The 14,715-nt window shown below is 35.7% G+C and overlaps 1 protein-coding gene across 1 annotated transcript; it reads left to right on the forward strand.

Moving 5' to 3' along the window:
• The first annotated feature begins 12,541 nt into the window (after positions 1–12,541).
• On the forward strand, positions 12,542–13,894 carry LOC131159733 (F-box protein CPR1-like). The gene has a single exon (XM_058114874.1). It carries the CDS (start codon positions 12,624–12,626, stop codon positions 13,704–13,706), a length of 1,083 nt encoding a protein of 360 aa, XP_057970857.1. The 5' UTR covers positions 12,542–12,623; the 3' UTR covers positions 13,707–13,894.
• The last annotated feature ends 821 nt before the right edge of the window (positions 13,895–14,715 follow it).

The following is a 14,715-nucleotide window of genomic DNA, read 5'->3' on the forward strand; positions in this document are numbered from 1 at the left end:
GTACAAATTATATGTTAAAATGTATGAGATGCAGGCTAAGTAAGTAAAACAATGTGAATAAAATATGATATGGATAATATTACCTGTGTATGTTAAATGCAATCATGTAAAGGTACGACAGCTGAAAGCCGGGTTAGCAGATTCTAGTGCATTTTTATGTGGACTAACTAATGACAGCTAAAAGGAACTGTGTTAGATTTTAGCACATTTCTATGTGGACTAACAAATGACGGTTAAAGAGCGACTGTAGTACAAAGGAATGAAATGAAAATGTTATACAATGAAATGACAAGAAATGACAATGCAATGAAATGAAATGTGAAAGGTGAATGATACAAATGGGAAAGAGTCACTTAAAGTGAAACCCAAGGAAATGTTAAGTTATGAACATAAAAGAATGTGAATGACTGAATAACGATGGAAATAATGATGTATTATGATATTAGAAGTATGTATGTACGTAGAACATGTTACGATTGGGCGAGGCGTACCTTTCTCCTGAGGGCTTACTGAATAAGGTGAGTGCACTAGTAGCTACAGATATGGCAGTAGCCGCATAACGTACTAGAGCAGAGGGAACCTACTTGTATAGGCGGGTAGATTCCCTATCCTTAGGGCCTTTGCGTGTAAACTTTTGTATGAACTGTGTGAGTACGAGGTCATTTTAACACTTGAAGGCTTACTGAGTAAGGTGAGTGCCCTGGTATGCTTAAATTGTGACCTTTGGGTTACCAAATGTATCAGAGCAGAGGGTGCTACTTGTATGGGCGGGTAATCACCCCTATCCTTGGGTAATCTCGTGGATAAAATATCTTGCATGTATTTGAATAGGATCAGAAAATTATTTCGGAAATTATGTTAAGAATTTGCAAATGTTAAATAATATGTCATATGTAAACTCATGTTGGCCACACACTGTTTTAATATATTGTTTCTTCCCTTACTGAGATGTGTCTCACCCGAATATGAATTTTTTTTTTTTTTCAAGATTTCCTTGAGATCGAGCTTTGAGAGCTGAGATTTTTCTAACATTTTTGGGAAATAGAAAAAGAAAAGGGTATATTTCTATGTTAATTTTGGGGAATGTAAATATTTATGTTTTATGTCTTTATGTTTTAAGGCTATTGAGTAAGGAATGATTGTGAAAATACTGAATTGTTTTGAGAGTTATGTAGATTTATGGAAATGTAGGTGATGGATGATTTATATGGATTATAGTTAGAATTAGTAAACTCTGGTGTTATATTATATGGCGATTATGATTATATTTTCTGCTGCGTATGTTATGGAATATGATTTATTAGGGATTTTATCAGGTATAACGCGCTAGACCCGAGATTAAGGGTTCGGGGCCTTACAATCCCTGACAACCTTCTGATAGCAATTTACATGCCTAAATAGCAGATAGTAAATGAGGTGGGGTGCGCACACGTGATCCCACGAATCTGTACTTTTGTCCATCTTGAGGTCTAAATACTACCATTCTCTGATGACAATCAATTTTGGCATAGTGGGCAGCTAGCCAATCCATACCCAAGATTACCTCAAACCCATGTATGTCTAAAACCACCATATTAGGCAACACAGACCTCCCCTGAATATCCACTGGACAGTTGTTGAGTACCTTTCTACATACCCCTACGGCCACAGTCGGCGTAGCAACAGACAAACTAATTTTTAACTGCTAAGACTCAAACCTACACAATTTAACATAATCTCGGGCAATAAACAAATGCGTCGTCCCAGAATCGAACAAAACAGTAGCTTTAAATGATAGTATTGAAACCGTACCTGTCACCACATCTCCTTCTGCCTCAGCATCTCTTGACGTCAATGCATACACTTGTGCCGGAGCGATATTCCTCTACTGTCCACCTCGAGGTGCCTGATAGCCTCCTCTAAATGGTCAAGGAGCAGTCGCTACCTCTGGTGGTGCCTGGCGGTTTCTCGCGATATGCTCAGGCTGGTGGCACTGATAGCAGACCACCTCTCTTGCTTGGCACTCTCCTGGGTGCCTCCTCAAACATCTAGGACATGGAGGGAGCATCTGTCTGCCCTGTATTGCTCGCTCTCCTCCTCCCTGTTGTTGTCCTCCTCCGGTATCATATCACCTCCACGACCCTCGACAGGGCCCTACTTGAAAGTCAGAAGGCACGGGCCTCTTCCTCTAGCTCTGGGCTACTGCGCCTCTCTGTATGCTGCTCTCAATCACCGCAACTCTATCTACTATCTCTGAGAAGGTCTGAGCTCGGAAACCTACCACCTGCTCATACAGGTTCTGCCTCAAGCCCTCCTCAAACTTTCTCATCTTCCTCTTCTCATCTGGCCCCATATAAGGGGCGAAGTGGGACAGCTGAACAAACCTCGTTGCGTACTACTGCAGCGTCATAGACCCTTGTGTCAAATACATAAATTCTGACGCCTTCGCACTCCTAACTGTAGCGGAAAAGCACTGCTCGAAGAAAATCTCCCTGAAGCAACTCCACGTCATCGCTATAGGGTCAAGCCTCTGCTCCTCCAATACTCTCACTGATCTCCACCAGTGTTTTGCCTTCCCGGTCAATTTAAATGTGGCAAATAACACCCTCTGCTCATCTATACATGAGAGGACTGCCAGTGTGTCCTCTATGTCTTGAACCCAGTTCTCTGCTACCAGTGGGTCCGCTCCTCCAATGAAAGATAGGGGTTGCATACGTGTGAACTGCTCGATCGTGCAGCCCCTCTCCCCTGAGCTCCTGACCATCTCAGTCATCACCTGCTGAGTGACACTTCGCAACACTATGTCAGGGTCTACACCACCCATACTGGAAGGTCCTACTCCATCACCTCCCACATTCGTGTTACTGTTCCCCGGATCCATTCTGCAAAGGAAACATCTAATCTTAGCATACAATCACTATCACGCAACCTATACATTACAATAACTCATAAATTATTCCTCTATCCACATCCTAAATCCCCATTTAAGATTCAGTCCTACCACTCAGAAACAAGACCCAGCGATAGTATCCATGATTTTCCTGAAATCATCACCTCAGGAAAAACACAGAAACAACCCCGGTACCCCTGTCTCTAGGTCACAAGATCGAACCCTAAATTCTTACCTCATCCTCAAACAATCACTAACTCACATTTCAATCTACCCACCACCTATTTTCCTCAAAATCCACTCTTATACTCTGGTATTGTATTCCACTGTCTACTAAAGTCTACAGAACCTAGCAACCTAGGCTCTGATACCACACTGTGACGCCCCGATTTTTGTATAATTTTTTTTCTCAACAATAAATAATCACGTTATAAATCCACAAATCGGCCACGTCAACAATCCTACTATCATTCACATGACCCGACCCACATTGGGTACCAGGTAAAAAGTTATTTTATTATACAACTTAACAGCGGAAGACAGTACACATATATCAGTTAGAATACAATACCCAGAGTATCCATATACACATATACACAATACTATCTCATATCCAAAAACAATACAACCCTAGGGAATCACACCTCCCTAGTCCAAACTTACCATGTATGTCAGGGTCTCAGCTCCCTATGATCACGGAGCTCCACCACCTAGCCTATCTCTGTCCCCTGAAAAATATAGATAATTTGGTTGAGACACATCTCAGTAAAAATGAATAAATTATTTACAGTGTGTGGCCGTATAAGTATAATTATAACACATTTTACTTTTCAAATCACCATTTCATCTGAGAAAATACACTGATATACACATGCTCATAATCGTATAGATATACAACACAAGCTTTTATAAGCTTTAAAAATCATTTCTCAAAATCGATCATTCCAAAAATTTTTTACCTGCGAAGTTCCTTAGAATAGGGAAGATTACCCGCCCATACAGGTAGTTTCCCTCTATCCTAACACGTTATGTAGTCAGGTATGGCCACATCTGATACCTATCAGGGCACTCACCTTACTCAGTAAGCCCTCAAACAGAGAGTTTCACTTCGCCTCAATTATTTATATTATTAACTCACGCTCTTCCATTTCTCAATTTTATCATTCTTTATTTCTCAATTTCCATTCTTTCTTTCATTTCTCATTTTAGCCAATTTTATCATTCTTTCACTTTTCATTTCCACTTTACTTTCCGGCTTATGAGTATCCTCGGTATCAAATACCAACATCGCATTTGTAACTCATGGCCACCCTGAGGACCTTTCAATACACGTCATGCTTCCCCCCAATTGTCAAGGTTGTGCGGCCCGAAGGCTAGATCTAACCCCGATTGGCCGACCGAGTTAGATCAAATATCATATTACATATCGCGTCTGTAGTACGACTGGCTGGCCAATAACCCTGATCCGGACTTAGGGGGCCCAACAACCCTACACAATGGCACAGTCAACTGTCACGCCACACGCTCCAAGAGTCCGTGTGGTTGCACTAACACCACTCGCAAAGGTACCGTGCTCAATATCATAACCATCCAACAGGTTTTACCACCACATACCCGCAATCATTATGCGGTATTGCCATTTTATCATTCATATTTCACGTATTTTCACATTTCTCATTTTCATATTACAGAATTAACTTTGCAATATTTTCATTTTACATATTCACATTTCAATATCAGTATTCTCAACACATTTCATCATTTAAATGATATTTTCTCAGTTCATAATTCATCTCATCTCATACTACCATATACATATCTTATTTCATAATTACTCAATATTTCTCAAAATATATTTCCATATTTCACTTTTCTTCATTTTCTCAGAGAATACATTTCTTGCACATTTCACTTTCATCATTTTTCCACATTTCAATTCTCATATTAAAACACATTTCAGTATCACATATTTCATAGGGTAAATCATCTAACTCAGTTTAAACATTTCTCAATATAAATCATATGTCACACAAATTTCATCTGATATTTATATCATAATAAGTTTCAAGATATCATAATAAATTTCAAGTAAAATAACATTCGTCATTTTCACATATTTCTCAACCCATAATTTTCATAAAAAGACTATTATAATTTATTCCTCTTACCTGGCTTACTGAGAGTTTCGCTAGAATCCCAAAATCTCACGCCCTCGGCGCCCGAAATTTAACTACTGCAATTTACATTTTTCCCCAGATTAATTAATCTATTTCTCCAAAATAATACTCATCTAGCCTTACTAGGCTCCATATACCTCAAAAAAATATTTAAATTATTGTTTAACACCCCCACTTAATTTTCTGAATTTTGTCTACGGGTCCCAAAATTACCCCCATGACGCTCACCCAGACCCTAAATTCTAGAAATCCTACTTCAGCCCCGGATGCTCAATATTTTAGTGCTTCTAAATTAATGTTAATTAATTAAAAATAAGTCCCTTAATAACCCTCGCACCCCAAATTTGGGGTTTTGGCCCGACACCCCTACGAGAATTCCGTCTCGCTAGACTTGTAGAGAATCATTCCTAGATTCTCGTGGTGGTGTCCATTTGCCAATTAGGTTTATATTTTGCAAGAAATTAAAGAAAAAGGGGAAAATGACTTACCCTAGGGAATATACTTATGCCACTCCTACCACCGATTCGCTCCGGTAGAAATGATGGCAGCGGGGAATGAAGTCTAGTGGTATATTCAGATTTTTTGATCAAGCGAAAATCCGTTACAAAATCGAGGAGAGAGGGAGAGAGAATGAGAGGAGAGAGAGAGAGAGAGAGAGAGAGAGAGAGAGAGAGAGAGAGAGAGAGAGAGAGAGAGATAGAGAGAGAGAGAGAGAGTTCAGAGCTACGTAAACAAAAAGAGAAGAAAAAAAAAAGAAAAAAGAACAAGAAAGAAGGAGCCTAAAGCTTCCTTCAAGATAATAATAATAATAATAATAGTAATTATTATTATAATAATATATTTAATTAATATTAATAATAATATATTTTATTAATAAAAATAAAAATAAATTTTAATTATTTTTTTCTTTTTTTTAAATCCGATTATTTTATTATTATTATTATTATTATTATTATTATTATTATTATTATTATTATTATTTTAAATCATTCCACTAATCTTCTATATCCCTATTTGGGATTATTACACTGAGTCCCTTCTCGCTCAGGTGACCAAGTCGTTGGTGCCAGATGTTATTGTCGTCATTTCTTACAGCAACTAAAATAGACATGGAGGCATCGGAGGTTAGAAAAGTGTTTTGTTTTTCTTACCTCGCCTAATCGTTAGTACACCCTTTGAAACTTTCCATTCATCGCCAATGAATTTCGTCGTGTATCCCTCATCTTCCAGCTGACCAATTGAGATCAAATTCTTTCTCAGGTCTGGAATATACCTGACATCCTTCAGCTTCCATACTGACCAATTTATATTGATCTTCACAACTCCCTTATCGATTACGTCGCAAGGTTGATCGTTGCCAAGGTACACCTTACCAAAATTACTTGGTGTGTACTCCTCTAGGCAATCTCTACAGCAAGTGGCATGAAATGAGGCTCCGAAGTCTAAGACCCAAGACTCCTGCTTGCTCTCCAAAGAGCAGACCAACATCTCATCATTTTCGGAAGCAATATTTGCTTTTGTCTTTCCCCTCGTCTTATATTCTTTCATCTAACTCCTACACTGGTTTTTGTAATGACCAGGTTTTCCACAGTTCCAGCACTCAATAACTTTTGTGCTCTAGGAACCTGTGTCCTGAGTACCTCTGGGATTTCTAGATTTAGACTGCCTAAGCCTAGATCTACCGCGGTTGTTTGATTGTCCATGCCTGTTTCCTCTGCCTCGACTCTCCATGTTCAAGACTGAACTCGAAGTGGAGCCATGATTCGACTGCATTCTGATTTCCTTTGTCAAAATCATGTTGATGACCTCATCGTATACAAGTTTCAATTTTCTTGCGGACCTACTGATGGCAGTAATGACACCATTCCAACTTTCAGGCAACTGACTGAGAATCAGTAGGGCCCAAATCTCATTATCAAACGTTATCCTGACTAAGACGAGTTGATCAGACAAGTCGTTGAAATTATTCAAATGTCTGCTGAAAATTTCACCTGCAGACATGCTCATCATAAATAGTATTTTCATAAGATGTACCTTGTTTGCAGCTGAAGGCTGCTTGTACATATTAACGAGCGCATCCATCAGAGACTTGGTGGATGTTATATGCTTGATATTGAACGCCACATATTTCAACAACGTCATTCTGATGGTTCCGAGGGCTTTTCGATCAAGCAACTCCCACTCGTCCTCGTTCATGGATGCTGGCTTACCCTTCAACGGTAAGTGCAATTCCTTCCCAAACAAATAATCTTCTATCTACATCTTCTAGAAACTGAAATTGTTCACATTGAACATTTCGATTTTTGAGTTGTTTTCATTCGACATCTCGATTCGCTAATCTAGAGATGGAATTAACTCAAATGGATAGCGCGGTTAGATCTGGAACGATTGAAAACCCTATAAATGGTTCAAGTCACTCAAAAAATGGACCCAAAACAACTCCGAAAAGTTTAGTCAAAGTAATGGTCAAACTTGGTCAACTCTGCTGACGTGGCAAATAACGTGGCGGTGCTGACATGGCAAATGACATGGAACTGCTCACGTGGCCGTGTGGATCCCACTAATGCCGCAGTAGCTAAGGTGGCAGGGGGTGGAGCCCACTTGCTGACGTGGCACTCAACTGACGTGGCGCACTGGCGTGATGCTGAGGTGACGGGTCGGACCTAGGTCGTGGACCAGTTCTCGGGTTAACCTGGTCTGACTCTGTATCCAAGTCGGGTTAGGTTCCCTCCAGGTTGGATTGAGGCTATCAGGGTGAAGAAGACGCGTGAAGCGCATGATGGAGCTGGTCACCAGCATGTGACCAACGCGTGTCAAAGCATCCTGCTCCGGCAAGGCACGTGAGGCTTCGTCTGGACTCTGTTCGAGCTCAGGTCTGCACGGTTCTCTTCATCTCGGCGAGTTGAATGTGATGGTGGCCTCAAAACATAGTTTTGATTCATTAGACAGAGCCCTGATTTCGGGATCACTTTCGATTTGGCTTTTTTATTCCAACTGGGCTCTGATACCACATGTTAGGAGCTTGTGAGCATCTAGAAAAATGTGACATTAGAAATTTAACGTGGTTCGGTCAATATCGACCTACGTCCACGGAGCACACACCAAATATTCACTATTTCGCCAAAAATTACAATTCTCACACTCTCTCTCTCCCTTTCTTCCTCCTCTTTCTCTTCTCTACTCTCTAACTCTTTGAGCTTCTCACTTGTATCTATTACATTTCTCAGCCCTCTATTTATAGAGCTGAAATTTAAAACACAATTAATATATTAAATTACAAAATTGGGAGTTTCATCCATCAAGATAAAATCTAAATGAATGGAGAAATAAATGGATCGCGTTTCCAACTCAGCTCCATAAATGGACCGCGTTTCCAACTCAGCTCCAGCTCGTGGCTGTCTCTTAGCTCCAACTACAACAATATAATCCAACACATTAAAGGGACAAGTGGATTATCATTGGAGAATGACACACCAACAATATTGTACGAGGATAATGCAACATGTATTGCACAAATCAAATGTGGGTACATAAAAGTTGATAGAGCTACATATTTCACCAAATTTCTTTTACACTCATGAACTTTTGAAGAAAGAAGATGTTGACATTTGCAAAATCCGTTCAAGTGACAACTTGACAGATCTATTCACAAAAGCATTGTCAACTTTAATTTTCAAGATGCATGTACATAACATTGGAATGCGATAACTTAAGAACATTTCTTAATTGATTGTATTTTTTAAGGGAAGTATGAATATTATACTCTTTTTCCTTCATTAAGGTTTTGTCCTATAGGGTTTTCCTTAGTGAAAGTTTGAACGAGACATATTCATAATGTATAGTCATCCAATGGGAAGTGTTGTAAAACATGTATATTTATGTGGATGACTATCTAGATAATTGGTTACAACCTTTGGTATGCTCACATAATAGTTCATTATGTGGTTAACCTTTATAGTTCCTGAAGAACTAGATTGTTGAATTTCTATAACTCCAAATTTTTATTTTTCCTCTTTTATTTCATTTACAATAAATTCGAGTTTATTAATTTATTAAAGAATGTATAAAATGTAAATTTGTATAATTAGTTAACGAATTATCGTTAATAAATATATCATTAACAAATGTATAATATTTTTTTATTAAAATTTTTTAGTATTTCAACACATGAGTTAGAATTTATAAAAAGGTACTTATCTTTTATTCTCTATTTACTATTTCAATAAATATGAGTTAGAATTTTTAAAAAGTAACACTTATTTTGTCTATTTATTATGTTTAACATTTTTAAAAATATAAATTACAAATACAAAAAAAAAAATAGCATTTATGATTCAAATGAATAACTAATTAGATATCTAACTCGAATTGGTTTAACAAATTAAATAATTGGGTTGAGTTTGAATTGACCAGATTATAAATATGCTACTATGCCACAAATCCAGATTGATCTATTTTGCCACCTTCATGATTATCTAAAAGATTTTTAGATTTTGTTTGGAATGCACCGGCTCTTTTGTTTGACTATAATTATTTATAGAATTTCTTACGCCACAATGGGAACATTTGCTTAAATTTAAAAGTTTCATTTCACTGTGTTTAAAAATAAGTTTTAATGGATAATACAATTATATTTCGACATATAATTCAAATATTTAAGAAACATAATAAAAAATAATATATAATTTATGTTTATGCTGGTAATAATATTATTAACATATATATTATTGCTTGAATTAAAATGTTAATATTTATTAAAATAAAATTATTAATAATTATTCATCTATCATTAATTTATGTTAATAAATTTGATAAAATCATATAATCTTTCTTTGTGATTTAACTAAAATTAATAGCAAGTCCCCCATGGTTTTCTTTATGATTCTCAAAATTATAACACTAAATATTAAGCAATGCAAAATCAAATACATATAATTAATTAAAATGGATAGCAAGATTTATTTGTCGAAAGCAGTATTAATATTCGACAAGACTAAAAAATAATCCTTAAGTATGTTGATAACTATTTAGATTTTATGTATTTAATTATGTGATTAATTACTTAATTACATAATTATGTAATTGTATGTAAGTGCGAAATTTTATGGGTGCAATTGCGGTGAGTCGTTTATACTTAATTTATGCATAAAAATTACTCTCCACTATTAAAAGAATTGTGACGTATAATTTATACAAAATTGTGATGTATAGCTCTCGAAAAGTTTTTTTTTTTAGAAAAAAAATATTATCATTAAGGGATTTTTTGTCCACAAAATATCACTTGTATTTCCATCAAGAAAATTAATGACGTTATAATTTTTCATAATTTTAAAAATCACAAGAGAGTTTAGTAATCATAATAAGAACCATAAAATGATTATTTATTTTTTTATTAAATCAACGGGTGGGATTTATATAATTTTTGTTTCTAAATTTATGTTATTAATGTACAAATAACATATTTGAAATTCATATGGATGGCATAAGACACATAAATTTTTTAATATATTATTCATTAAACTTCTGATACTTTTATTATGTAAATGACGAGCTCACGAACCTTTACCGAACCGAGCTATCGAAATGCTCACTAATAGTTTTGGTCCTTTTAAAACCTCTCATTCTGAGAGACGAGAGTTTTGTTAGGTAAACAGGTAAAAAAGACTCTTACTAATATTGTTTTAAAGTTTTTTTTATCCCATTAAGATTGCGTATTGGCGTTCAACATTAGTATTATCATTGAATTAAAGTTATAGAGTTTGAGTTAAATAATATTATATATAAATATTACCAAATTTTAAATCTTTCAATTGTAATGCCATTTACATTTAATTAATATATATTAAATAATTACATTTATGTGTATATGCATTAACATATATAATGCATGTGTATATTACCATATATTTAATGTATATTTTATAATTTTAAATATTTATTAGTATAAACGAGTTGATTTGATTTATCAGTTAAAAAAAGTATAAGTGAAGTGTCAACCAAAAAGAAAAATTGAAAATTATATCAAAGCAATGATTTCATTGAATTAACTATATTAAATTAATTAAAATTTTTAATTAATTTGGGCAATTATGTTTTATTGCCTATTTTTTGAAGGAAAAAAAAATAAAAGCTGTTAATAAATGTATATGTAATTAATAAGTATAAGAAAAATGTAACTAGACATATGCAACTAGGTGAGACTATGCAATAAATGAAAATTGAGAAAATTGAGTGAGGCTACATAAATGAAAATGACAAAATATACAAACTTCTTTTGAGATTTCAAAATTTTTGAAGCCTTTAAATTTGATTTCGGAACACTTATATCACTGAAAATACTTGTTTTTTATTAAATAAGAAGAGTTCAATGTTTTTTAGCAAATATTTGGAAAGGTTTAAGAAAATTTTAAAAACTTAGTAGAGATAATTGATTTTTTTTGAAACTTTAGGAAATGTGTGCGTTTTTTTTGTCAAATTTGAAGAGAAATCAATTATTCTATAGTCAAAAATCATGTGATGATACACTGTTTCATAATCATATGCCACATGCAACTACACGAAAAATATTATTGTGTTCACATATTGTGTGAGATTACGAGACAAATATTGTCGCATTTTAAATCTTTCAATTGTAACGTCATTTTTTAAATTTATCCCTATTGTTAGGATCTTATTATTTTCCCCATTTTTCACAAACCAAACAAAACACACACACACACACAAAACACTAACTTACCTTGAGATTTGACAAAAAGATAATAACTCTTCTAAGGTTTCAAAAATTTCAGGGTCTTCCCTGAGGTTGTAAAAAATACACAAATTTCTCCTTTCTATTTTATAAAAATGTAAATATTTTAAGGAAGATTTGTGTTTTTTTGACAAACCTCGAGAGAGGTATATTGCATTTTTGAAACTTCAGGTGATGTTTGTGATATTTTTTAAAATCTTAGAAAATATCTTTATTTTTTTATCAAATCTTATGAAGGTAAGTATCCTTTTATTAGAAAAAAAAGCATAGTATGTTCTTGGGGCCTTCCCAAACTACTAAACTCTATTGCCGCCAATGACATCCACTAGAAAGAACTACTCAATTGTGAGACTAAAGGTTAAACCACGTAGAACTACATGATAAATAAAAAGAAAAAAAACACAAATTTCTCATAAGATTTCAAAGATCTTACAAATTTTTTTGATATTTGATTTTTGAAATACTTATACTCTCGAAAGACTTTATTTTTTATTAAATAAGAGATGTTCAATTTCTTTTCAATAAAATCAAGGGAGACTTATAAAAATTTTGTGATTATTGAGGATTTTTGAAATATCTGCATTTAAAAATTATGTGATGCTACACTATAATTATAATCACATATCTTATCACTACCAAAAATATTACTATCAAAAGAAATATTTCCATATTTTAAATCTTTTATTATAATGCCAATTTTGGAATTTATCTTAGTCGGTTGTTGGACCTTTTCATTGACCTAATTTCCATGAACCCAAAAAAAAAAAAAAAATTTGGTACGGCCACATGGGGCCTGCCCAAACTACTAAACTGCGTTGAATGATCACCAATGGCGGCCAATGACATCCACGAGGAGGAACTGCTCATCGAAATCCTCTCGAGGTTGCCGGTGAAGTCGCTTGTGCGATTCAATAGCGTCTGCAGATCATGGAAAACCCTCATCCAATCCCCCTCTTTCGTCTCCGCTCATCTCAGTCGATCCAACGTGAACGCCGATCCGCCCCTTCTCGTCCACTTCTACTCTCCTCATGCTATCTCCTTGCTCTGCAATCGAACCCTCGTTCGGCTGGAGAATCTGGAGTTGCCCCCTATCAGGAAGGACTCGTCTCTGAAGATTTTGGGTCCCTCCAATGGCATCTACTGCTTTTACCACTGTGACGCAGGGGAAATTGTTCTGTGGAACCCTTCTATGCACGAATCCAGGTTCATCCAGCGGTTCAAACGCCCGCGCGAGGACCTTTGGACGACTGAGCGGGGCACCGTTGGTTTTGGATACGATCCCAAAAGCCAGGACTACAAGGTCGTCAGGGTGATTCCTAAAAATGAAGAGAGAGGTAGCTATAGGGCTGAAGTTTACTCTTTGCGTTCAGATTCATGGAAAAGAATTGAGACGCATTTGCCTCGAATGTATTTGTGTTCAACAATCCACACTTGCCTGAAAGGGGTATGTTACTGGCTGCCTCTCTACATTGCTGACATTGTGGTCTCGTTCGACCTGAACCGCGAGGTGTTTCGGGTGATCCGGTCGCCGGAATATGAGAATGCTAATTTCTTGCGACATGAAATTTGCCGGGACTATGTGAATTTGGCCAGCAATGAAGATTTATCTTTGATGATTTGTCCTTATGATGGGAAATCAATGACAGTTGATATATGGACAAGGACTGAACCGGGTGGCTTAGAGACTTGGACTAAAAGGTTTTCATTTGGACCCATTGTCCAGAAATGTATGCCTTTGGGATTTTGGAAGGATGATGAGATTCTTATTGAAGCAAAAAAAGGAGAAATGATCTCCTACAACCTTAATACGCAAAAGGCAAAGGTTCTTCGATATCTTCGAGTTTCTGTTCGGCTGCTTACTTATTACACAGAGAGTCTTGTTTCCATCAAAGGAGATGCTCAAAGTGCTTGACAATTGACTAGGATGCCATATGTATCTGGCGCATATACATTCAAACTTTTTTCTTGAGCTAAAACTTGTTTCTATGTTGTTTTAGGCAAGTGTTGTTTTAGGCAAGTGTTGTTTAGGAGTCATTTGCATGCTTCCATTATCAGACTTATCTCATCATGAAACTGAATGGATATGGCCGTTTTTTTCTCCATGCTCTAGTTTTTCTCTCCTCGGTGTTGTGGCATTACAGTGTTATCTATCTATGGGTTTTTTAGTTTGTTTTCAGTGCATAAGCTCCTAATTTTAAATGAAGTAGTTGGGGGTTCCTAAGAATGAACTGAGGTAGTGTTTGGAAGCATGGTTTTCAGGGCTTGGATTTGATTTTTTTTGGATTTGGAAGAAATTCAATACAATTATATATTACATTATTATTCAAATCCATATAAATCCAAATCCAAGACTTGAAATCCATGGTCCCAACCATAGGGTAAATGAATTTGAAATAAAATATTAACTGTTGGAAGGAAAAGACGGAAAAGTAGAGCACCAGAGTTCTGCGAATGCATTGAAGGGGTTCAAAATGAATGTCTATTGTTGGAAGAGGAAGAAGAAGAGGAAGAAAAGATAGCACATTGAATGTTGTTTTAAGATGCATAAATAAAAGATTAGATGGGCTTTGGAATGGATCACAAAACCTGTTTGCATATTTCAGATAATTTCATGTGCATCATCCTTTTCCTCTTTTTTTCTCTGTTCTTCAAATGCTTTGTTCTTATAGAAGCTATCTTCTCAATGTGTCTTCGTATCCTTTTACTTAGTTTTGTGCTTATTTTGGGGGAAAAAATTATTTTATTCTTAGGAGAATTGGCCCTTTATGCACCCCTTTCCCAATTGCCACAAGCCAAGCTTGTTTAGGGCCTCATTTTGGCTTGTCTTGTGTTCATTCAACTTGTAACCATCATGTAAATAGTAGTGTAGGATTTAATTTTGAGTTGAGTAGCGTTTTGGTAAATATGTGTAGTATATAACT

Source organism: Malania oleifera, chromosome 7, assembly GCF_029873635.1.
Source record: "Malania oleifera isolate guangnan ecotype guangnan chromosome 7, ASM2987363v1, whole genome shotgun sequence".
NCBI classification, from domain to species: Eukaryota; Viridiplantae; Streptophyta; class Magnoliopsida; order Santalales; family Ximeniaceae; genus Malania; species Malania oleifera.